The sequence below is a fragment of the Poecile atricapillus genome, chromosome 1 (genome assembly GCF_030490865.1).
Source record: "Poecile atricapillus isolate bPoeAtr1 chromosome 1, bPoeAtr1.hap1, whole genome shotgun sequence".
In the NCBI taxonomy this organism is placed as follows: domain Eukaryota; kingdom Metazoa; phylum Chordata; class Aves; order Passeriformes; family Paridae; genus Poecile; species Poecile atricapillus.
Window position 1 is genome coordinate 115,427,401 of NC_081249.1, and position 22,180 is coordinate 115,449,580.

At 51.4% G+C, this 22,180-nt stretch overlaps 2 protein-coding genes across 5 annotated transcripts in view; one reads left to right on the plus strand and one right to left on the minus strand.

The window, feature by feature from the left end:
- The window catches only part of HUNK (hormonally up-regulated Neu-associated kinase), a 44,843-nt gene extending 36,793 nt beyond the window's left edge, over window positions 1-8,050 (minus strand). Inside the window, exon 1 of one of the 2 annotated variants that reach the window (XM_058862868.1) lies at window positions 7,668-8,050. In XM_058862868.1, coding sequence (XP_058718851.1) covers window positions 7,668-7,916 — 249 coding nt within the window. In that variant the 5' untranslated portion in view covers window positions 7,917-8,050. The remainder of the gene's footprint in view (window positions 1-7,667) is intronic. The other variant, XM_058862877.1, reaches the window with a different exon arrangement.
- An 11,369-nt stretch (window positions 8,051-19,419) lies between these two features.
- SCAF4 (SR-related CTD associated factor 4) overlaps window positions 19,420-22,180 on the plus strand; it is a 38,567-nt gene continuing 35,806 nt past the window's right edge. For 2 of the 3 annotated variants that reach the window (XM_058845777.1, XM_058847411.1), the window contains exon 1: window positions 20,225-20,399. In XM_058845777.1, coding sequence (XP_058701760.1) covers window positions 20,370-20,399 — 30 coding nt within the window. In that variant the 5' untranslated portion in view covers window positions 20,225-20,369. Of the gene's footprint in view, window positions 19,477-20,224; window positions 20,400-22,180 lie in introns of those variants that run through there. The other variant, XM_058846595.1, reaches the window with a different exon arrangement.

Sequence of the window (22,180 nt, forward strand, 5' to 3'; positions counted from 1 at the left end):
TGCCGGAGAAACGCTGCAGCCACCGCTGCTTCCCCTCTCCCTGCTTGTTTGGGATACGTTTCCCATTAAATACAGCCCCTGTTCCACATTTTAGCAACCTCATGCAGAACTGGAGCTCTGGAAGGCTAAGTGCCCCTGATTTAATACCAATACAGCTCTCTGGATTTAAGGAAGAGAAAAACCAACAACCCAACCCCAGTGAGCCACGGCTTTTGAGGCCCAGGTAATACCCTCCTTTGCAGTGATTTAAAGCACAGCAGATAAAACATTTACAACTGTCAGGAGCCAGGAAAAAGGTGTCTCCAATAAAGATTTTATATATAAATAATACGCTCTCTCCCTCAGCTCTGTGGACATTATTCACAGAAAACGAATTTATTCTCTGAAAAAAAAAATGTTTCCATGACAATCTTCCACAACAGACAGAGAGCAAAGGAACTTTATTTTATATAACTTGGCTTTTTTTAGTTCTCTTTGTTGCAATGGTTTTCCTCAGTGTGCCTCTGATCTCACATGGCAAATGAGAAGCACCATGGGTATAGCACCAAAGGTGTTGAACCCAGAGCTCAGGGCCAGAGCAGAGCAAACACTGAAAGGAGACTTTGGTCGGTGCAGCAGGAGCTTTTGTTAATTTTTCGCAGGTGGTTTCCCTGGGGGACCGTGGTGACTCCTTCCAGACCCTTTCCATGCAGATGAGGTTTGACCCTGCTCTCTGCCAGCCCTGACAGAGCACAGATCAGCACTCAGGTGTGGCAGGGTTCCACTGAGCTGACAAAGGGGTGCCTCTGTCCCAGTTGGGGCCCAGAGCACCTTCTCTCCTCCTGCAGTAAAGCCAGCCCAGTTCTCTTCTTCAGTACAACCTCCAGCCCACCCAGAGCACTCTCAACACTGACTTCATCCCCTGCAGGAGATCAGCCACCAGACAACCCCTCAGGGAAACACAGCATAAGCCTCTGCACTGGGCTATGGAAGAGGGAGGTTTGGGTTTTCTGCTCTTTGATTCGTCTGAAAATAACAGCGCAGCCAAGGTGGAGCTGGAGGAGCCCAAGTGGGGCAGGCATGGCCGGAGTCCATGCTCTGGTGCACTTGTACCCCACTCTGCCAGGTGAGCACCAACCCTGCAATCCCCCTAATTCATCTCCTGGCTGATACCTCCCCAGTGATTGGCTTTGGACAGATTTGGTGCCTCTCCATAACCTTGAAGAACAGCACAGTCAGCTGTAAACCCTCATCTCATTCCCGCGCCGCCGCTCAGACAGCACAACAGCTTGGGGTTCAGGCAGACTGCCACAACTCAGTCACCACAAGGTTTGTCACCACTGCTTTCCTGCCAGGGCTACATCCTTGTGAAGAGGATGCTGCTCATCGATAGCCTCCCTTTTCCCAGCTCCCGAGGGCAGAGGGGCAGAGACGCCGCACCTGCTGAAATGCAGGAAGCTGCTGCAGCATCCTGCAGGTCGCTGCTGTCAGAGGAGACATTGCACAATGCAGGAAGCAAGATGTGCTCTGATTGCCCAGACATTTATAGGTAACTCATGCCTTTGGGAATGGGCACACGGCTCTGAATATCGTCAAACAAGTTAAAACTACAAAACTCGCAGGAACAAATACTCGGATCCAGATGTGAGCGTCACCTGGTGTCAGCTCAAGCCAAAACGCTCAGCTTCCCTCCGTCCCACATCTGCCACTGAAAGGATAACTGTCTGTAGGAAAAGTCTGTAGGAAAAGCAGCACATTGCTGACATGAGGCATCCTTAAAACTGCTGAATGCAAACTTGAAAGCAGATTATCTCAAGAGGATAAGGAACTGCCACACACGCATCAATTCAGCTCACTGCAGGACAAGTTGCAAGCTCCAGCTGAAAAACATCAAGTCAATCTTTTTGGAAGATTAATGAACGGGCTCCTGGCCTATCCGAGCTTGTTCCTGCTCACACCCACTGTGCAACACAGGAAAGGGAGAGAGGGAAGAGCGTGGCTTCACAGCCAGTTTTCACCTGGTTATTTTCCAGGTGGGAGCACATCAGCAGCCTGCCTTCTGCTGAAAGCACTGCGAGCTCCATCACACCTCTGAGGGAACACCACGCTGACACAGCAGCCTGCTCCTGCTCCCAGCCAGGTCCTCAGTGCTGCCACTGCAAGCACACTGCTGCTCTCCAAAACATTTCCTGGAGCCTTGCACATTAACAGAAGCTTCAGCACAAATTCTGGATCTGCACACACGGGCACAAACCCCTGTGAAAAGAAAAGCTGCGAAAGCAAACACCTAGAAGCAAGGAAAATGTCAAAATCCAGGCTGCAGAAACAGCCTCGTTTTGCTTCCTCAGTGCATGGAAGAGTGGCACATCTTCCAGGTGCAACAGTTGGCAGCTGTTTAATAAAGGGGAACAGCATCCAGGGAAAAAGCCACCCTGTGCTTTTCAAAATAAGCTTCTTCAAAATAATTTTTGGATAGAGATAAAGCTTGAAAGTATGTTGAGAAACAGGTAAAGATGGAAATTACTAACTAAACATAAGTGAGAGAACAAACGCACCCAGGAGACTGATATACAAGTATCACAGGAGGAAGGAAAAAGGAAAAACCAACCAAAAAAACCCAGATCAAATTTGAAATTAAAATCCTGCAGCTTTACCCTCTTGATGCCCTGAAAACAATAAAGGTCTCACAGTTTTATCTGCAACCCTCACAATACCTGGGAGGGAGGAAAAAGGAAGAGGTTGAACTGAAAGACCTGCAAACACCTCAGAAACTCAACTTTTGCCTGCAGCCAAGCAACATGCTAACCCATTTGGTTGGTATGAAAGTGACACCACACAACCCCTCAAGGCCCCTAAAACTCAGAAAGGGTGAAGCCAGAGGTGAAGATCTTGCAGCTGTATGTGGGTATTTCCCAATTTCCGATTTCCCAGGTTTTAAGCCAGCGCTGCTACTTGGGAAATTCTGGGTTTGAAATCCAGACGAGGATGACAGTCCCCACCAGTGCTGAATTTCCCAAAGAAGAGCAGTGATGGCACCAGATCCACACCTGCCAACACCCCCAAAAGCCCCCAAGTCTCCATCTCCTGAAACCTGTGGTGAAACACGCAGGGAAAGGGTGAATTTACTTGTGGCAAAATTAACTCTGTGACACAAAGAGGCATTTCCAGGTCTCTGCAGGGAGGCTCTGCCCACCCACTCCTGCACCTCTGGGGGGAAGATTCAAATACGCCTTTTGATTTTTTTCTCTACCTCTTTAATAAAGAAATGTGTCCTGAACATGAACTCTTCTGTGAAAAGGCCACTTTTAATACTAATTGCTTTGCCTCCATAGAATAACTGGTAAATTGTATTTTTAGCCACTGCTTCCCACTGATGCAGAATGCCTCTTGACTAAGTGTAACTAAAAACGTACCTTGTTCCATCTCAACAATAGCACTGAAGAAAATGATAAACAAAGTTTTCTGTGGATGAGAAACCAAATGAGTCAATTTGTCTCCGTGATTTTTTAATTTTTTTTTGGTAGTGCCAAAGATTACAGCGAAAAGCAGTAAAATAGAATCTTGGATCAGGTTTGTTTACAGGAACTTTGGCTCAATATATTGTCAATGTGTGAGTTATTGCGACATTGCACTGGGGTCTGTAGCAGATATCAGAATAGATAACACAGAGTGTGATAACAGAGCCTCAAATCACCCCACCACAGTAATGGCAGCATAGTCTCAGCTCCTCAAGAATGCAAAATATAAGTGTATTTTTATAAAAATATACCTCTTTTTATAAAAACATCTCTCTTCATAAAGGAGAGATATCTCTTTTGCCTGATCCCCATCACCCAGCGAATGACTTGGAACAATCCAAGCTGTGCACAGGCTCCCAAAGCCACCCAAATACAGCTCACTCAGCAGGGCTTCAGAACCACAATCTAAAGCTAAATTGGCTTGCTCCTCATAGAGGAGCTACATTTCCTTAGGATTAGCAATAAAGACTGCCTGAGTGGAGCTGACAAATCAGCCCTTTACCCCAAAATGTCAGATTACAGGCTGCGATATTTCATTCAAAAGCCATGGAGAGAATAATCTGTTCAACGTTCAGCTAAAATGCACTTAATTGCATCAGGCCCCACCAAGGGCTTTTCAAGCCCAGAAAATAATAACATGCCTGGCACTACGGCAGCACAAACCACAAGCAGCACTGCCAGAGACGTGGGTTAAGGTCCATGGATAAAATCCTGGGTGGGGAAGGTTTAAAAACCTCACCTCAGCTCACCCTGCCGAGCTCACAGGCGCTGCCATCCCACACAGGTCACTCTGAGTGCACCTTCCATCAGCTGCCCTCCTGAAGGAGCTCTTGTCTGGCCTGCAGGATGTGCCATCCCATCCTCTGGAAGACCTTTCCAGCTCCCAGTAATGTCAGCGTGAGGTAATGGCAGATTTTTGGCACCTTTTTGGTACCCTTGGCTGGCTGGGGGCTCGTTAATCCCCGGATTTCATGCCCAAACACACCAATTCCTGAGACAGCAACACGCATTAACTCCTCCTGGGCTGCTAAAGTCTGCTGCAGATCAAAACCTGTTTGGGTCCCCCGCTGAAATCTGACATTTCGGTGACCGTAAGGGCTCCCACACTGCACGGGGAACACTCTGCTGTACACTTAGGGCAATCTGATTGAATTTAGGCAATGCCCTGCCTCAACAGACAAAAATCTGCCTCAGGCCACAGAAGTGGGGCCACCTTATGGAGAGACCTTCCATTCCAGCCTAGGGAGGAGCCAGATGGGAATGGGATTGGGAACAGAAGTGCCTGGCAGCCGGGGAGCAGGGATGCTCTGCTGGCAGCACATCACGGAGGATGCTCTGCTGGAGCGCTCAAGGAATGGCTGATCTCCACAGCCAGGTGCAGTGGTGTCTCCCCACAGAGGCACGCGTGGGGTGGAAAGCATTCACCCCTCAGGCGAGAGGGAGGAACATCGCTCATAGAGGACCTCACTCGAAACCAATCGTTAATAACTCAATAACTCTTATCTGCCACCCCTTGACTCAAACTGCTTATCCACAAATAGCTGGAATTAAAGAGGCGGGTTTCTGGGAATGTGGACGTTTGGTCAGTCAAGTTTGGAAATACGTGATCCTTCAGCCCTGCACAGGGCCAGGTCACACAGAGCTCAGAGATCACCCTCAGAGATGGTGACCACCTCACCTCTGCCCCCAGAGATGGTGACCACCTCATCTGTGCCCTCAGAGATGGTGAGCACCTCATCTCTTCCCCCAGAGATGGTGACCACCTCATCGGTGCCCTCAGAGATGGTGACCACCTCACCTCTGCCCCCAGAGATGGACACAGTGGCTCAGCAGGAAGGAAGAGTGACTCGCTGAGTTTCTCCTTGTCACTTTGTCACAGTGCGTGCTATTCAAGACACCGAGGGAGAAAAAAACCCGAATCAAGCAACAGACCTGGGAGCTGAGACAGAGGGGTGTGTGGTGATCTTTTTTATTTTTTTCCCCTCTTAACAGACTGAGATAAATGTAGCAAACCCAAAATGTGGAGGTGGGGAGGACGTGTGTGTGCATGTGCCTTTTATCAACTGCAGGATCATTGGATGTTTCTGTTACCAAGGAGAAGCACACGCTTGGTAACAGAGGAGAGCAACATTTATTTATTTTATTTTGCATTCCTGTATGATAATATTCACAAACCTTCTCATTTTTCTCATGATGAGGTTCTCAGAGCCCTATATTAAATCTCGCCCCGTGACAAATTGATTGGAATGAAGAAATAACTACCCGAGAGTGCAAGAATGCAATCATCAACAGCGGCACGTTTGCGGTGCCGCTGGAGCTGGAGGGAATTACACCGCACACAGCCCCACTGCTCCGGGGAGGCTTCAGCAACAGCCCAGCACCCTGCCGGGGAGGGAACCCTCTGGAAGAACCTGATACAGGAGAGGCACGAGTCCGACAGCTCACGGAATCCCAGGGCCATTCAGGCTGGAAAAGAACTCGGAGATCACCGAGTCCCAGTTGCGTCCGATGCCCACCCTGTGTCCAGCCCAGGACACCGAGTGTCACCTCCACTCCTTCCCTGGACACCTCCAGGGACGGGCACTCAAAACCTCTCTGCCATTGTGTAAAACCCCTTTCCATGAGGAAATTCCTGCTGATATCCAACCTGAGCCTCCCCTAGCCCAGCCTGAGGCCGTTCCCTCTCCTCCTGGTCCCTGTTCCCCCCCGGCTGTCCCCTCCTGTCAGGGAGTTGTGCAGAGACAGAAGGTCCCCCCCCGATCCTCCTTTTATCCAGGATAAACAACCCCAGCTCCTTCAGCTGCTGCTCACAGCATTTAGAAGTTGTGTGGATGAGCAGGAGCAGCGCAACTCTTTGCCGGGGGCTCCGGTGGGCTCGTCCTTGCTCGGTTTAGTGCCCAGCCAAGCCCCTGCTGCTCTCGGTAATGCCGTGACCTGTCCGAACTGATGGGTAAGAGCCTCCGCCCAAGGGGTCTGCATAAAAACCAAAAATCAGAGACCTGCACGGACTTTACCAACCAACCAACCTGGGGGAAGAACCATCCGGAGCGCATCTCCACCAGCAAAGACATTTGCCGGGTGTTGTACCAACAACTTGAGACGGCCGGACTGTGCCCCCTCCCGCAGCATCTCCAGCTGCGCGACAAGTACCTGTGTGGAGCCACTCGTGATATGTCGCGACTGGACTGCGCACAGGGACGGCTCCCCAGCAACACGAATCACGCCAAAACCCCGCTTTTCTCACCAGAAAAAGTGAGCAAACAAACGGAGCGGGGGGGAGGGAAGATGAAAAAAATATTTAAAATTAAAGTAAAAAAAAAAGACAGGTCAAGGCAGCTGAAGTAGTGCAAGAGGAAGGTGGAAAGCTCGGCGGGCGCGGGGGGAGCGCCCGGCGGAGCCGAGGGAAGTTGGGGATGGCCCCGAGGGGGCTCCTCCATCCTCCGGGAGGCTCCTTCATCCTCCCGGGGGGCTCCTCCATCCTCCCGGGGGCCTCCTTCATCCTCCCGGGGGCCTCCTCCATCCTCCCGGGGGGCTCCTCCATCCTCCGGGGGGCTGCTCCACATCGGGAGGGGCTTCTCCATCCCCCCGGGAGGCTCACCCTCCCGGCCGGAGGAGCTCCTCCATCCTCCGGGGGACTCCTCCATCCTCCCGGGGGCCTCCTTCATCCTCCCGGGGGCCTCCTCCATCCTCCCGGGGGGCTCCTCCATCCTCCGGGGGGCTGCTCCACATCGGGAGGGGCTTCTCCATCCCCCCGGGAGGCTCACCCTCCCGGCCGGAGGAGCTCCTCCATCCTCCGGGGGACTCCTCCATCCTCCCGGGGGGCTCCTCCATCCTCCAGAGGGACTTCTCCATCCTCCTGGGGGGCTCCTCCATCCTGCCGGAGGAGCTCCTCCATCCTCCGGGGGGCCGCTCCACATCGGGAGGGGCTTCTCCATCCCCCCGGGGGGCTCATCCTCCCAGCCGGAGGAGCTCCTCCATCCTCAGAAGGGGCTCCTCCATCCTCCCGGGGGCTCCTCCAATGGGGTGGGGGGGGTTTCCTCCATCTTCACGGGGGCTCCTCCATCCTGCCGGGGGGCTCATCCTCCCGGCCGGCAGGGACTCAGCACACCCGCTCACCAGCCAGCCTCCCGTTTTCCCCCCGTTTTGCCCCGGGGGTGGGGGGCTCGGTACCTTCTCTCCGGTGAGCACATGCAGCCCCTCGCGGACCTTGGCGAAGGAGCCCTCTCCCAGCTTCCTGCCGATCAGGTAGTTGCCGACCCTCTTGGTGTGCTGGAAGTCGCGGAGCCGCTCCCGGGGCGCGGCGGCGCTGAGCCAGGCGGCCAGGAAGGATCCGCCGTCCGCCGCCGCCCGCCGCGCCTCCCCGCCCGCCGCCACGGCCGCCGGCTCGCCCAGGAGCCCATCTCCCGCTGCCGCCGGCATGCCCGACTCTGCTGCGCTCTGCCCTGCCCTGCCCTGCCCGGCTCTGCTGTGCCCGGCTCTGCCCCCGGGCCGCTCGGGGAAGTTGCTGCGGGCAGCGCTGCAGCGGCGGGGCGGAGCGGGGCGGGCGGGGGCCGGCGCTGGGGCGAGCCGAAGTGCCCCGGGCTGCCGCCCCTCCTCGGAGCCGGCGCCTCCCCCCTGTCCCTCCTCCCCGCTCCAGCCTCACGGGGCGGGGGGAGCGGGCTCGTTCGGTTCCAATTTGCGGTAATTCGATCCGCTCGCACGCGGCGGGAGCGGCTGCCGTGCAGACCCGGCGGCCCGGGGCTTTGTCCCCCCCCGGCATCCCAGCGCATCCCTCTCCGGGGAATCGAGCCGCTCCCCTCGGTCTGCGTGTGGCTCCGCTTCGCTGCCGCCCGGGAGCAGCTTTTGTGTCGCTTTTCCCCAGCCGCCCTGGCGAGCGCGTCCGTGTCGGAAAGGCGCGATGGCCACCGCCGCTCCGGCGGCTCCGTCCCGCTCCCTCCCCGCTTCTTTCACCGCCGCTGCTCCATCTTATCCCTGCCGCAGCTCGGGGTCCCGGCCGAGCTGCCCCCGTCCCCCGCCGGGAGCGACGGGCCCCCATCGGCTGCAGGCCGGGCCCTTGGTACCGCCGCTTTCCCTCCGAGCCTCCGCAGCCGGTGGGGACGGAGAAGGCGTGAGTGAGTGAGTGAGTACACTGCCATTGTCACCGTGCAGCCCCTCCCGGCCCGCCGGGAAACGGGAGCGGAGGAGGGCAGCGGTGCAAGAGGAGACACAGCCGGCAGAGCCTCCCCGCTCTGAGTTTGCGATGGTCGGCGATGCCCTGCCCTGCTCTTTGTGTCTGTGGTGCTGGCCACCTTCCACTCGTGCTGAGGGAGACCTGATGGAGCAGTTAATTCGTTGAAATGCCTCACAGGGGTCTTAACCTCCAACCCATCTGTAGTTGTACTAGCCAGAAAGTCAGGAAGAGCCCCTATTTGTCTTCAAGCATAATGCACATTTTTAAGTTTTGCCTGCATGCTTGTGTTATGGAGTACTTTGAAAGGAACCACGTGCACCCTAACAGATGTGAGTTGTGTCAGCAAAACCTCCTGTTGAGGGGCAGCTGTACGTGGCACCAGCCGACCTAGAGCTCCCATCCCATCCCATCCCATCCCATCCCATCCCATCCCATCCCATCCCATCCCATCCCATCCCATCCCATCCCATCCCATCCCATCCCATCCCATCCCATCCCATCCCATCCCATCCCAAACGTAAATCTGATTTTGCTTCACACTGCTGTCCATTTAACTTGGATTTTTGTCTTGACTGGCCACATTCCACCATCTGAATCTCTCCAAAACGCGTTCCCAGTGGCTAAATACATTCTCGGTGCCGGGAACCCTGGAACTGGCTCCACACCACCATGCTCCATTGAAATACATGTTTTCAGATGAAATTTCAAACAAAACAGAAATCCAGTGCTGTCCCAGGAGGCAGAAACTGGAGAAGTGAAAGCTTCATAGCCCATAAATAATAGTTTGGATTGAAAATCTCCTCTCATTACATGCACTGGGTACATTTACAAGCGTTGCAGCACACAGCCACCTAAAACAAGAATCTGCACGTCCTCTGTCCCCATGCTGTCCTGGGGGTGGTTTGGTGCTTTGTGGGACGCTGTGGGGACACAGGATCACACTCCAGTGCCTCAACTGATGGCAGCTGGGGTGCACTTTGGGAGGACACCTCCAGGAAAGAGCTTCACTGGTGTTTCCTCAGTCAAAGCCAGGGTGGGAAGGCGCCAGGATTGTCCCTGTGTTCGCAGGGAAGGTGACCTAGCTCTTGCACAGGTGAGGACAGTGGTAGGCTGGATGATTCCCAGGTCTGTGTCACAGTTTCTCTGGTCAGCATGACAAATGTGAGGGTTTTAACAACATTGCTGCATGGGAACATAGGAAAAAATGGGGAGGAAAAGCTGTACTGCAGACAGTTACATTGGGAGACTGAAAAGTACAGCTTGTTCCCAGTTGGGAAGAGGCTCCATCCTGTCTTATTTAAATACATGGCTGTGCTAAGAGGGTGTGGAGCCAGACTCTTTCCCTGCCTAAAGGAATATCCCTTCAGAGAGACAGGCAGGCAGAGCTGGGTGCCTTTGTTTGGGCTCCACTAACAGAAACATGGCTTGGCCACTTCGGGGATTAAACAGATGTTAATGGTGTGTTTTCCAGTCAAACACCTGAAAATAAGCGTCTTTTAAAAATAAAACTGGTGAGAAATGCCCATTGCAGCAAACAGAAGGAGAGTTCTGAAAGAACCCAGTGAATTTTTTTATTTTAATTGCCTCAACTCCAGGACTTAATGAGTTGACAGTATCCTTTTACCAGGCGAGACCGCTGCCTTCTCACGATTCCCATCCTGTCCAGCTGTGCCCATCAGGGTGCAGTCTGGATGAAAAGGGGATCAAAGGCTGCATTCATTTCTGTCCATGCTTTAATTTAAATCTAACTCCAGTGTGCTTTATTTTGAGCTGCAGACTTTCTAGGAAATGACATTTTCTGATTAACTGTTGAAATTACTAATGAATTAAAGGCACTAGTCTGTCTTCAGGTTGCAAGAGCTGTAATAACAAGCTACTAAAAATAATACAGAGCTTGATTTATACCCACCAAAGCAAAGAAATTCAGAGCTACCCTGACAGTATTGTCCTTTGCCATCCCCAGCCATACTGCAGTAAAAAGGATTATTAGGTTGTGGACTGGGAGTTTTACAGCCACGAGGGAGGCTGGGCTCAATCCCCAGCGAATCCTTACTGTGAACTCATAATTGTGCTGCAGGAGGGCACCAAGTACATTCTGTCCTGGTCAAATTAAAGGTGGTAATTCAACATTTCCCTGCCACATCAGCAGGCCTCTTGCAGCCAGTGTTTAACTGCTGACTTCAGTCAGGTCACAGGAGATACCCTGACCTAGTGCTGATAGGCTAAAAAAAAAGTCAGGCTGTTATTGCTTATGCTTTCCTGGGTATCTCCTGGGATTTCCTGGGATTTTTGCAGGGTTTGGGTTGAGCTGTTTAATTTTGTAATATTTGGGGTTCAGCTATTACGAATTAGAAGAGTTTAAATTAATTTAAAGGAGATTTTTTTGAAGTGAGAATATATTTGTTCTTAGATAATTTTTAAGGGGTTTATGGTGTTTGAACCCCCGAATGCAGGCAGAGAAGAGCCTGTGTTTGCTGGCACTGCCACAATAACAGGAAGGAGCCAAAACAGGGACAGCAGTGGAGAAAAGAACCCTCTCCATATGCCAGGGATGGTCAGGATCAGCTGAAGACGTTGTGACTTCTGTGCCTGGCTCCTGCAGATGCCACTCAGCTGACAGGGATAGGGGCTTTCCTAAATCCAGGATGGAGAATGAATGTATTTCACTTTTCCATGTTGCAGGATCCTGCACCTGAGCATTCTGCTTAAAACTTGTCTTTGGACATATGTTGTCCTCAAAAATATTCAGAATATAGTTATATATACATGAATGTATATGTATGCAAATTTACCTGAGTAAGCACTGAACTATTTGATGACTTTTACAGAAATGTGTTGGCAGTGAGGTGACGTGGCACTCCAAAAGTCCTGCTAGACCTGTGCTCCCAGAAAAATCTCCAGTTTGCTCTCTGCAGCTTCTGTCCTGCAGTTCTCCACCACATAAACTGAGGCATTTTGGAGGTATCAAAAAGCAAATGGAATTTAAGATCAAAGTGGCTAGCAGGGGGTCGCTGTTTTGGTGCTGTTATTCTTTTTCACATTCTATTAATTAAGCAGTTCAATTTCTGAATCTCAGTTAAACTGCTGTGAAGCATTGCTTGCCATGCACACTGTTGTGTAATTTAGGACCTTGGGTTTAAGTTTCATTTACGTGTAAGAGAACACAAGAGGCTTGTATGGGAAATGCTCTGTATTTTCAAAAAGCTTTTAGGAATCAGTGATGGATGAGATCTGAAGAACAAGGAGAGCGGACCGTTGTGAATCCCTGGATTTAGTGTATCCTGCAGGAAGAGGGGTGACGTGTGGGGAATGCTGACAGAGCCCCTGCAGTGGCCTCCTCGGGTCAGCCCTGGTGCTCCGAGGGCCATTTCAGTGCATGATGAAGATGGAGATGGGGTTGAAATAAAGCTTTACACCCCAGGAGGGACTGCTGCTGGTCCAAACCCTCCTGCCAGCGCCATACCACAGTGAATTCGGAACCAAGATGCCCTGAAAATGTTGTATCTCCTCACTCTCCTCTTTTTTCTTGGCAACAGGTCAGAAAATACCTCAGTACCTCAGAGCACAGTCCAGGACTGGCTGTGCGCTTGCATCTGTAGTAAGAGGTGTTTTTTGCAGTCAAAGAAAGGCAGATATTCAAATGCTTCCTTGCAAGAAATATTCCAAACACCTTGTTAAAATGTGACCAGAGCAGCGACTCCCTCCTGAGCAAAGACCTCTGTGTTTTGTTTAAGCATGAGAGAATTTTGGATGGCTGAATGAACTGCTGGAAAGCAGCAAAAAAAAAAACCAACAAAACCAACAGATTAAAAAAATATTGAAATTAATGCAGTCTTGTACCAAGTTATGAAAATTCATCTCAGTGCTTTGCAGCCGAAAACATTCATTTTCCAAGCGTTTTCCTTTGTGTCCAGGACAGACTTACTGCGTGATGATTGCAAGGCTCATTTACAAACCACAGTTACCTTGCTGCACTCAGGTCTCTGGATGCACCTTCCTGAGCTATGGAAACCACATCAAAGACTCAGGGCTGGCAAACCCAGTTATGGAGTGTGCAATTATTTACAGGTGAATACTCTGGTGTATGTTCAGGACCTGAAACATTTCTGAAGTGATACAAGCTTAAAATAAATAGATTCAATTTTAAATTAGGAATCCCTGGGAGTGTGCGGAGGGCCAGGCACAGCGTGCCCAGAGAAGCTGTGGATGCCCAATCTCTGGAAGTGTCCAAGGCCAGGTTGGATGGGGTTTTGGAGCAGTGTAGGGTAGTGGAAGGTGTCCCTGCCCTTGGCACTTTTCCATAGATATTCTAATCAACAGGTATTTCAGCTCAAGGCCAGGCTTCCAGGTTTATCCTTGGCACGCTTAAAAGAATGACTAACTGGGCTGAATCCAAAGAAAGAAATGTGTTTCTTTGTTACATTGCAATCCTTTCTGTCACCTGCACCGGTTCCATGTAAAAATTCAGTGATGGTTTATTCCTGAGCGTGTGACATGTGCCAGTCTGCTGTCAGAGAGGCACTTGGGATGCACTTCCTTTGCGGGATCAATGAAGGGGTGGCCTGGCAGAGATTACTTGCTCACTCAAGCATGAAGAACCACCAAAATCTGAGGGGTTTATTTAATAAAACAAACTTATTTGTTGCAAAATGCCCAGTGGGTGAAACGGTTTTGTTTAGTTTGTTGAACAGCCTGGACAGACAGCCGTGGTTTAAAAACCAGCTACATCCCAGGCCACTGTTCATCCCACACAGACTCCCATGGGATGAGTTATCCCTGCCAGAGGCCAGGCGAACATCTGAGCATGCAGATGGGCCCCGGGGTCAGTGGATGTGGCTGCAGGAGCCCACTGGGAGAAGAAAATTCCTGAGCTGAGGATGTTTCGAAGGGAAAGCAGAGCTTACACTCTCCAGATGTTCCTGTTCAGGGCGTGTCAGCAAAAGCTCTCTGGCTGCTCTCAGCTGTCAAGATAGTGCTCAGAGGAGGGGAAGAGCAAATTCCTGGGGCAGTATGGGGTCGAGCTGCCCTGTCTCGCTGCTCCAAAGCGGGGGGCCTTGGGTTCACAGCATCAGAGCCGACACGGGAGCCCAGCCCTGGAAACAAACACGGGATGCACTGGCTGTGCACTTCACGAGGAAACACCGCTGCTTTGCTTTTCCTTCCCAAAGCCTGGGGACACAGCCTCCGTCCCACAGCTCCTCTGCATCCCACCGTGTTCCAGCCCAGGAACACAGCCACACATCCCCCTCAAATCCCTGCTCCTGGCTCAGGTGCAGCTCCTCCAGAGGCTGCCCTCAATTCCCTCCCCCTGCCGCCCTGGGATCCCTGGCCCAAGCCAGCCTATCTCAACAATGCTTGCTGTATGATCAGAGGGAGCTTTGCTCCCATTTAGTTCTTATTTCTCCGCAGGTTATTTTGCCTTTCTTGCTTTTTTTTTCAGTCTCAGGAGAGTTATCCACAAGCTCAAGCCCCCTATCACATTGGTTCAAGGAACACAAAGCAGGAGGAGCTCTGGCACCATTTGTCCATGACTCCAACTTCCCCCTCCAATGGAAAAGTAAAAAAAATGTTGGTGAAATAATATTTCCCATGAGATTGGGTTGCTCTTTCTCCTACTGGTGCCCTGAGTACCGAGATGGGTTTTTTTGCCCCCAGCTTCCACCGTGGCTGCTGCTGCAGACACTTGGGCTCTGATCCCAGGGATTCCAGAGGGATAATTGCTTCAAACGCTCAGGGGGAGAGAGGCTCCAGTCAACTCATCCTTGTAAACCCTCCAGTGGAAAACTGGAATACAATTCCTGAATGATCCCCAAATAAAAATTTTGAATATTTTACTGGCAGACTTTCTAGAAAAAAAAAGAAAGAAAAAAAAACCAAAAAACCCCTACAGATAAAAATACAGTTCTGGGTTTGCATATTTACATGGTTACAGAATCACTCGCAGACGTGTTTGAAAATCAGGTTGATTATTACAAAACCCAGTGGGTTATTCATTCCTGCACCTGCTTCTGTAGCAAGCACATTCTCCCTTGAATCAGCACTGATCCACCTGGCTGATGAACACGAAGTACCGTGAAATATTTGGCAGGGAAGAGGAATTACTCATGAAAACTCTGGCTTTGACAGCACTTTCAGACCCTGCTACTCCCTGTCTGCTCCAAAGTGGCCGAAAGAGATAACGTGACTCAGGCACTGGGCGGGCCTTCCTGCCTATCCAAAATAACATCTTAGTCCATGGCTTAAGGGAAAGCAAGAAGAAAAAGGATTTTTCTTGTTTTCCCTTAAGAAAAGGAGAAGAAGAAAAAAGGCTGCTAAATGATCCAAGTATGCACTCCTGCAACCCCTGCTGGAAAACTGCACCTCCATGAGTCAAGGAGTTGGTAAACGGAAGAAAATTCAGAAAGGTGCTCTGAGAGTGAAAAAAGATTTAAATAATAAACTTTCCAATGGAGCAACTTGGTCCTTTTAAGCCTAACAAAGGGAGGGGGCTCCTGCTCCCAGTGTGTGTGCCTGAGTACGAACCCAGGCTTGCAGACAAGGCTATAATGAGATCCAGGGCTTGGGAGCTGAATCCAGACAAATTCAGGCTATAAAACAAGACACATATTTTTAACAGAGAGGGTAATTAACCAGCACAGCAACCCAGTGAGGCATTATGGCAAAGTCTCCTTCTTTGGAAATCTTTAAATCAAATTCAGATGTGTTTTCTGGGAGCTGCTGTACTCCAGGCAGGAAGGAGCCCGGTGCTGGGTGTCAGGCAGGAAGGTGGCCAGGAGGACCCAGCTGGCAGGACAAACCAGCAACTCCAGTTATTCCTCTGGAACCAAGCAGATCCCCCAGGGAGAATCAAAAGAAAGCTTTGCCTTCAGAACTGGGAGCTGCTGGAACAGGGAGAGTGGGAAGGTCCAGCAAAGCATACAGGGAGAGGCATTGACTTATTTTCTGTCAGCTGATAGAGTTTGGTCAGCCCTCATGAGCTCGTCCGGAGCTTTTCCCAGCTCTATCTGCTCATCTCAGAGTGTTTTATCTCCTGCCAAAGCCAGCTTCACTCGTCCTGCAAGGTGATTGAAGGAGCAGGCACAAGCTTGGCATTAGGAAATGCAAAGGGACAGAGAGGCAGACTCACAATGGAGAGGGAGCTGAAAACCATGGAAGGGTGAAGGGCAAACGGGACAAAGTTGATTTATGGGATGAATCCAGGGATGTATTTAAATACCTAGGGATTAGGCATTTATGTGACTGCAGGATTTTTGCTTCGCAGTTATGATACAAGCACTCCTTTAGTCTGTCCCCTAATATACATTAATGCAGGGTGAGATACAAGACAGGTGAGAAAAGTGAATATGAATCTTAAAACAAATAGAGCAAGAGGGTTTTAAGCAGAGTGAAGCCACACAAAAATAAAGCATGATATTTAAAAACAGTCCATTTTTGTAAAAGTTTATTTTTAGAAATAACCCTGGTAATATCACAGGATGATTTTTATATATGAGCATTACAACCGAAATATTTGGACAATCAATAGCCAAGGTTTCATCCAATCAAGTGACCAATAACAACATAGATAAATTAGTCATCCCCTTACCAGATTAAGGCCTTGTTTCCCCAAAACACAAAAACATGCACAAAAAGCATAATTATGTGAGCTTCATCTTCTGAATATTCTAAATGAAATGCTAACAGACCTCAGGGTCACTCAAAGCAGAAAACACATCTTCCCAGCCCATGCCAAATGTGCCTCATTGCCAGCTGGTTGCTTTCCAAATAGTGTAATATCAAAAATACAGAAAAGCTCTAAGAATCTTCCCAAAATGTTGGCAGTAATTACTTCTGAAGTATGTCCCAATCCCTACATTGAGTAAAATATCTAAATAAGAGATTGTATTTACAAGCATGTGTATTCAACATTAATATATTTCCAGATGTACTTGTATACTTACAGCAAGGTAATTTTCCTAGAATCCACTCTAGGCTTACCCATATTTTTCTAATACGTCCCATATTTGTGGATATAGAGGAATTACAGGAAAACAGAACACAGAAATGCATGTATTGGAGAAAAAAACACAAACCTTTGCAATGTATGTTTCTCATCACACAAAAATCCCCAGGCATGTGAAAAAATAATCCAACTGAAAACAAAAAATCCTTGTGCTGTGAAAGAGGCAGGTACTAAATTGCCACTGATAATCAGCCATGAGCCTTGCAGAGGAGCTGGAGAACCTGAAGAAACGCTGCTCTTTTTGTAATAGGAAATGGAACATTAAAATCTGGGAAAAGCCAAGTGGTTTCGCTGCTTCCAGGAGATGTGGCACTCAAGTCCTTCAAACAGCCCCCTTTTTGCAGTACTCCAGTGTTTTGGAGGAGCACACGAACCAACAAACCCACCCCACACCTTGTTTCCTTTCTTCAAGGAAGAGAAGATCCTCACACACACAGGAATGTTTATTTTGGCAGGGTTTGTTTTACTAATTATTTATGTTTGAAATTATGGGATTTCTACCTTGCAAAAACAAAACAAAACAAAACCAACCAAACAAACCCAAAAACCCAACCACAACCAAAATCCAACTGCTTTCCCTTCCCAGACTCCAGTGTTCAGACCTCACAATGCCCAGGAGCCCTTTGGATTGCTTAGGTACCTAACATTAGGGACATTCTTTCCAGGATCTGAAGGAAACCTGCAAGAGGGGTGGAGAGGGGCTGTGGACAAGGGCCTGGAGGGACAGGACAAGGGGAATGGCTTCCTATTGCCAGAGGGAAGGTTTAGGTTGGGTACTGGGAAGAAATCCTTCCCTGTGCACAGGTTGCCCAGCGAAGCTGTGGCTTCCCCTGGACCCCTGGAAGTGCCAAAGGCCAGGTTGGATGGGGCTTGGAACAGCCTGGGATGGTGGAAGGTGCCCCTGCCCGTGGCAGGAATGGGACTGGAGCTTTAAAGGTCCCTTCCCACCCAGGCCATTCTACGATTTGGCTGGAGTTTGATACGGTTTAATTCAGTCCTGAATCACAAAAATGATCATCCTCTGCAAGAATCCTTCTGCACACAAAGTAGAAAACAATCTGCTTAGTGGCCATGGTGCAGTCTGTGTGTGTGTGGGTGTGTTTATATATATATATATATATATATGTGTGTGTGTGTGTGTATAATGATGTTTTTACTAAGAAAATGAAACAGGTTTTTGTGTTCTCACACTTGGTTTTCTGGCTGAAAAGAACGCCGGCTGGGGAATTTTGGATGCAGGCAGGGCTGACTGCTTTTGTTGAGAGCAAAGCAAAAGGTCTGAAAGTGAATTCTGAAAATAAACCAGGGATAAAAACTGGTGTTGGAGAGATGGCTGTGCGCAGCGGCAGGTGAAAGGGACGGGAGGTCACAGGGGCAGTGACTGTGGGCACAATGCATTGACACCTCAGCAAACCCCTGATCAAAGGTTTATTCAAGGAGCAGCCCAGACAAAGCATTCAAGTTCCTTCCCTGATTTCCACGGGCCCTGTGATCTGCACAGGACGGCACTGACGGCCTGGGGGAACAGCCCAGGGAGCCGCTGCCACTTTCCATTCTCCTCCCACAGCCTCTCACATGTGACTTCAGAGCTCCATCCCTTCCCCTCCGGACGAGACGGGTTCAGGAGAATGGTCCTGATGTTCGGAGAAGTTTTACCAGGATAGAAAGGTTCTCATTGGGGTGGCTTGTCACAAGTGGGCTGTGCTGGAGAACAGAACAACACAGACTCCGTGAAGGATATAAACACCGTAACTTGGGGAGGAAGGGCAAGTAGAAGTAAAAAAAAAAAACCCAAAAACCCAGAGGTGATAAAGCCTTTTTCGGTGGAAAATAATCTTTGGACCAGACCTCAACACCTCAGAGCAAAGTGCTGGAAACTGCCTTTAGATGATTCTCGCTTTAAAAACAAACAACCCCCCCGCCAACACCCGGGAATTTTGTTTGATGACAGGGACACGTCAGATGCTTAGTACTGAGCATGGAAACAGAGTTCTTTTGTGAAGCAACAAGTTCCTGGACTTTGTTCTTGAATCTGCGCCCCTCATGCGCTACGAGATCAAAGTGATTTATCCTGTGAATTCGCACTGGCCCAAGATGTTTGCTGCCACTCCTCACACACAGTTTCAGGGAGAGCAAGTTGCGTTTCCCCACTTTCCCCCTCTTAGCGCGGACATCAGGGCCATCTCCTGGCCGCTGCAGGCACCGGCGGAGCAGCAGTAAATGAAAAAAAACCAGCTTTGAAATCTAAGGTGTGAAGTCCTGAATTCTGTCAGGAATTATTTGCTGCCCAATACCCGGGAAGATTAATGGAAGCCACAAGTTAGGATTTGATCAGTGCTTCTCCAGAGTACCAAGGAAAACTCTTATCCACTTTGACCTAAGGATTGTGTCTTGCACAGCATTTCTTTCTCCTGCCTCAAATACAATCCAACTAGATTTTTTTTAAACAAGCGTATTGCAAAACCAAAAATGCTTACAAGTTAATTAGTGACACATTCCTTGTCAGGTTTAACTACTTCGTGTTTACATCCCATAGAAAAGCACTGGTAGGACCCAGAAATTTACTGTACCCAGTGCCCCAATTTTATTGTACTCACCGAACTGCCCTAAACCCCTTCTTCTGAACCGAGTTCAGCCGAACCGAGCCGGGTTCAACCGAACCGAACCGAACCGAGCTCAGCCGAACTGAAATTCTGCCGAACTATTTCCCGATGTGTGAAGTGACAAAGACTCTGCTGAATTCCAGCACACGGGCAAGAACAGCAGCAAAAGCTCCACGTGAGGTTCATTTACCCCACGGACAGTAGGTAGGCAAAATTATTTATTGTTTTCTTCCACCGCTCCCTGGGGGCTTTCTTTTAAAAAAACATTACTGACACCCTGGACGTGTCCCACAGCATTCCCAAACTTCAAACCGCTGGGATCGAACAGTGATTCCAAAACATTGGGGTGGCAAGCGCTCCGTCCCGGGAGCTGCTCTGGGTGCTCTCGTGCCCATTAATTAGCGCGAGTGCTGTCACTGCCTAATGAACTCCTGCCCGACCCCGCTCTCCCGTTCGTGTCCGTGCGGTGGCCGGGCCGCCCGTGGGACGCGGCAGCAGGAAAACCCCGAGCTGGGCGCCTTTAATGTGAGGCGGCCCCGCTTTCCCGCGCGGCGCCTCGGCCCGGCCCGCGCCGCCCTCAGGGAGCCGAGCCGAGCTCCGGGGAGCGCAGAGGGCGGCTCCGAGTTCGGCCGAACCGAGCCGAGCCCGGCCGCACCACAACAGCTGCGGCCTGCTCTGAGGGGCCGAACCGCAGCGCCTGTGGGGCGTGCCCGGCCAGCGGTGCCCTCCCAAGGGTTAGGGCAGTGTCGGTGTCAGTGACAGCGGCAGAGGGCACTGACGTTACCGCTGCCGCCATTCTTTCCACTCCCCCGGCCGCGGGGGTGGTGCTAACATGGCGCTGGCGCGCGCGCCGAGCGGTCACGTGGTGTCGCCATCCCCGCTGCCCAACCTCTCGCGTGGGCCGGGAGGAGGCCCGGCTGATCCCGGCGTGCACCGCGCCCCCCCGCCCCCCCCGCCCGTCGCGCGGTCGGCCCGGGCCGCGCGCTGCCCGCGAGCCCCGCCATGGCCGCCGCCATCATGGCCGCGCCCTGAGGGCACCGACCGGCCCTGCCGCGCTGCCCGCCACCTTCCCGCCGCCTCCCGCCGCCAGCGCCGACATGGAGGCCGTGAACGCCTTCAACCAAGAGGTGGGAGCCGGGGGGCGGGCGGCGAAGCGCGGGCCGCGGCGCGGGGGGGGGACACACGGCGGCCGCCATCGCGTCCCCCGGCTCCCCGCGCTTCCGGCCGGGCCCGGCCCCGCCGCCTGCGGCCTGCGCGGGGAGCGCCGGCCCGGGCCTGCTGCCGGGCGGAGAGCGGTGCTCCGGGGGAAAATGGAGGCGAGCGCGGCCGGGCCGTTGAGCGGCCGCTCCGCGAGGCCCCGCGCGGGCCGGGCCGGGCCTGCCCGGGGGGAGGCGTTGAAGGGAGCTTTGGGCGTCCCCGCCAGCCTCTGACCTCTCGCTGATCCCCTCGGTTTCCTCCTGCAGCGCCCGAGAGCGGCGTCCCGGGATCCCGGGCCGGCTCCCTGTTGGCAGGGGCTCCCAGGCGGGCTCGCTGTCACGCGGCGCCCTGGCCGTGTGTGTTGTTCGGAGCCGGGGAAGCCGCGTTTCGGGACAGGCGTTTCCCGGTAGTTGCTCGGCGAGAGAGCTGCGGTGCGAGGCGGCGGCACAGGCAGAGGCTGCAGAGGGAGGGAGAGCTGGCAAGGGGCTCTCATCCCCGTACGGGAACGGCGCCTGGGATGGGACTCGGGGATCGGTCCCGGTTCAGGGGACAGGACAGGTTGGAAAGCGCTTACTCGCTTTTTGTACCGCACGGAAGGTCCCTTCCTGTCTTCTTCTGGTTTTTGGTTTGTGGTTTTTTTTTTATTTCTTAGCCAAGAGGAGTTGGAAGCAAAGCGGACCGTTGTTGTTTTTTGCATAATATATGGGAAATCGGTTTCTGCTGTATAAAGTTTTTGACACGTGACTACAGTGTGATTATTAATTACTGTTAGTTATACTTCCGCCTCAGCTGGACAGTGTGGCTTTGCAGACCCTCCATGGACAGAAAGTCCCTTAAGGCTGAGGCAGAGCCTGTTCCCAGATTCGTGTTGGAGGCTGGATGTCTGTGCCTGCCTGTTGAACAGAAACAGAAGAAATGGCAGCTGCTCCCGTGTGATGGACTCAGGCTGTGTAAGGCTCACTCTCTGCAAGGGCTTGTCTTACACACACCTGAAGATGCCCTCATCTGTACCAAAACAATGCCAGTGCAAAAGGAAAAGTGGATAGCATGTAGCTCCTGTTAATGGTTAGTTTATTTGCCAGTGTTTTGGGGGGTTTGTGCAGCTCTGAACCAGTGGGATGTCAGGCTGCAAAGCCACCTTCCCCAAAAAATTCAAACAGCACATGTATGCCATTTTCAGTGTTGATGGAAAGAGGGAGCAGCAATATTCTTAGTTACCTGCCTCAATATGCACAGTGGGCCTGGCAGAGCACTGCTGCCTGACAAACCTGAATGGGGCAGGCAGTGCCCAGTGCCTGTCAAACTAACCCCATTGCTTGTGCTGAATGGTGACTGCAGAGCAAAAGTGGTGTTTCTGGGGATCCTGTGACTAATCCGTGCCTTGGAAACGGGCATGTTTGGATCTGTACCTCTTCCTCTCCCATCTAGGAATGCTGGGATGCTTTGCTTCACTGCTGTAAGAAATACTGAGTGGGATCCTTATGTGTGGCTGCTGGAAGAGCAAAGCCCCGGGTTTCAGTTGGATCTCAGTTTTGGGGGAGAGAGCTGTAGTTGCTAAAATCCCTGTTCTGCAGTCTTTTGTACGCCTGACTGCTTCTGTAGAGCTACTGGTGTGTAAAGCAGCACATGAATAACTTCAGGGGCTGTGTGGTTCCTGCCCTGTTTCCTCTCAGGAGCTGTGTTTGTGGTGGTGTGCAGGGCATAAAGTCCA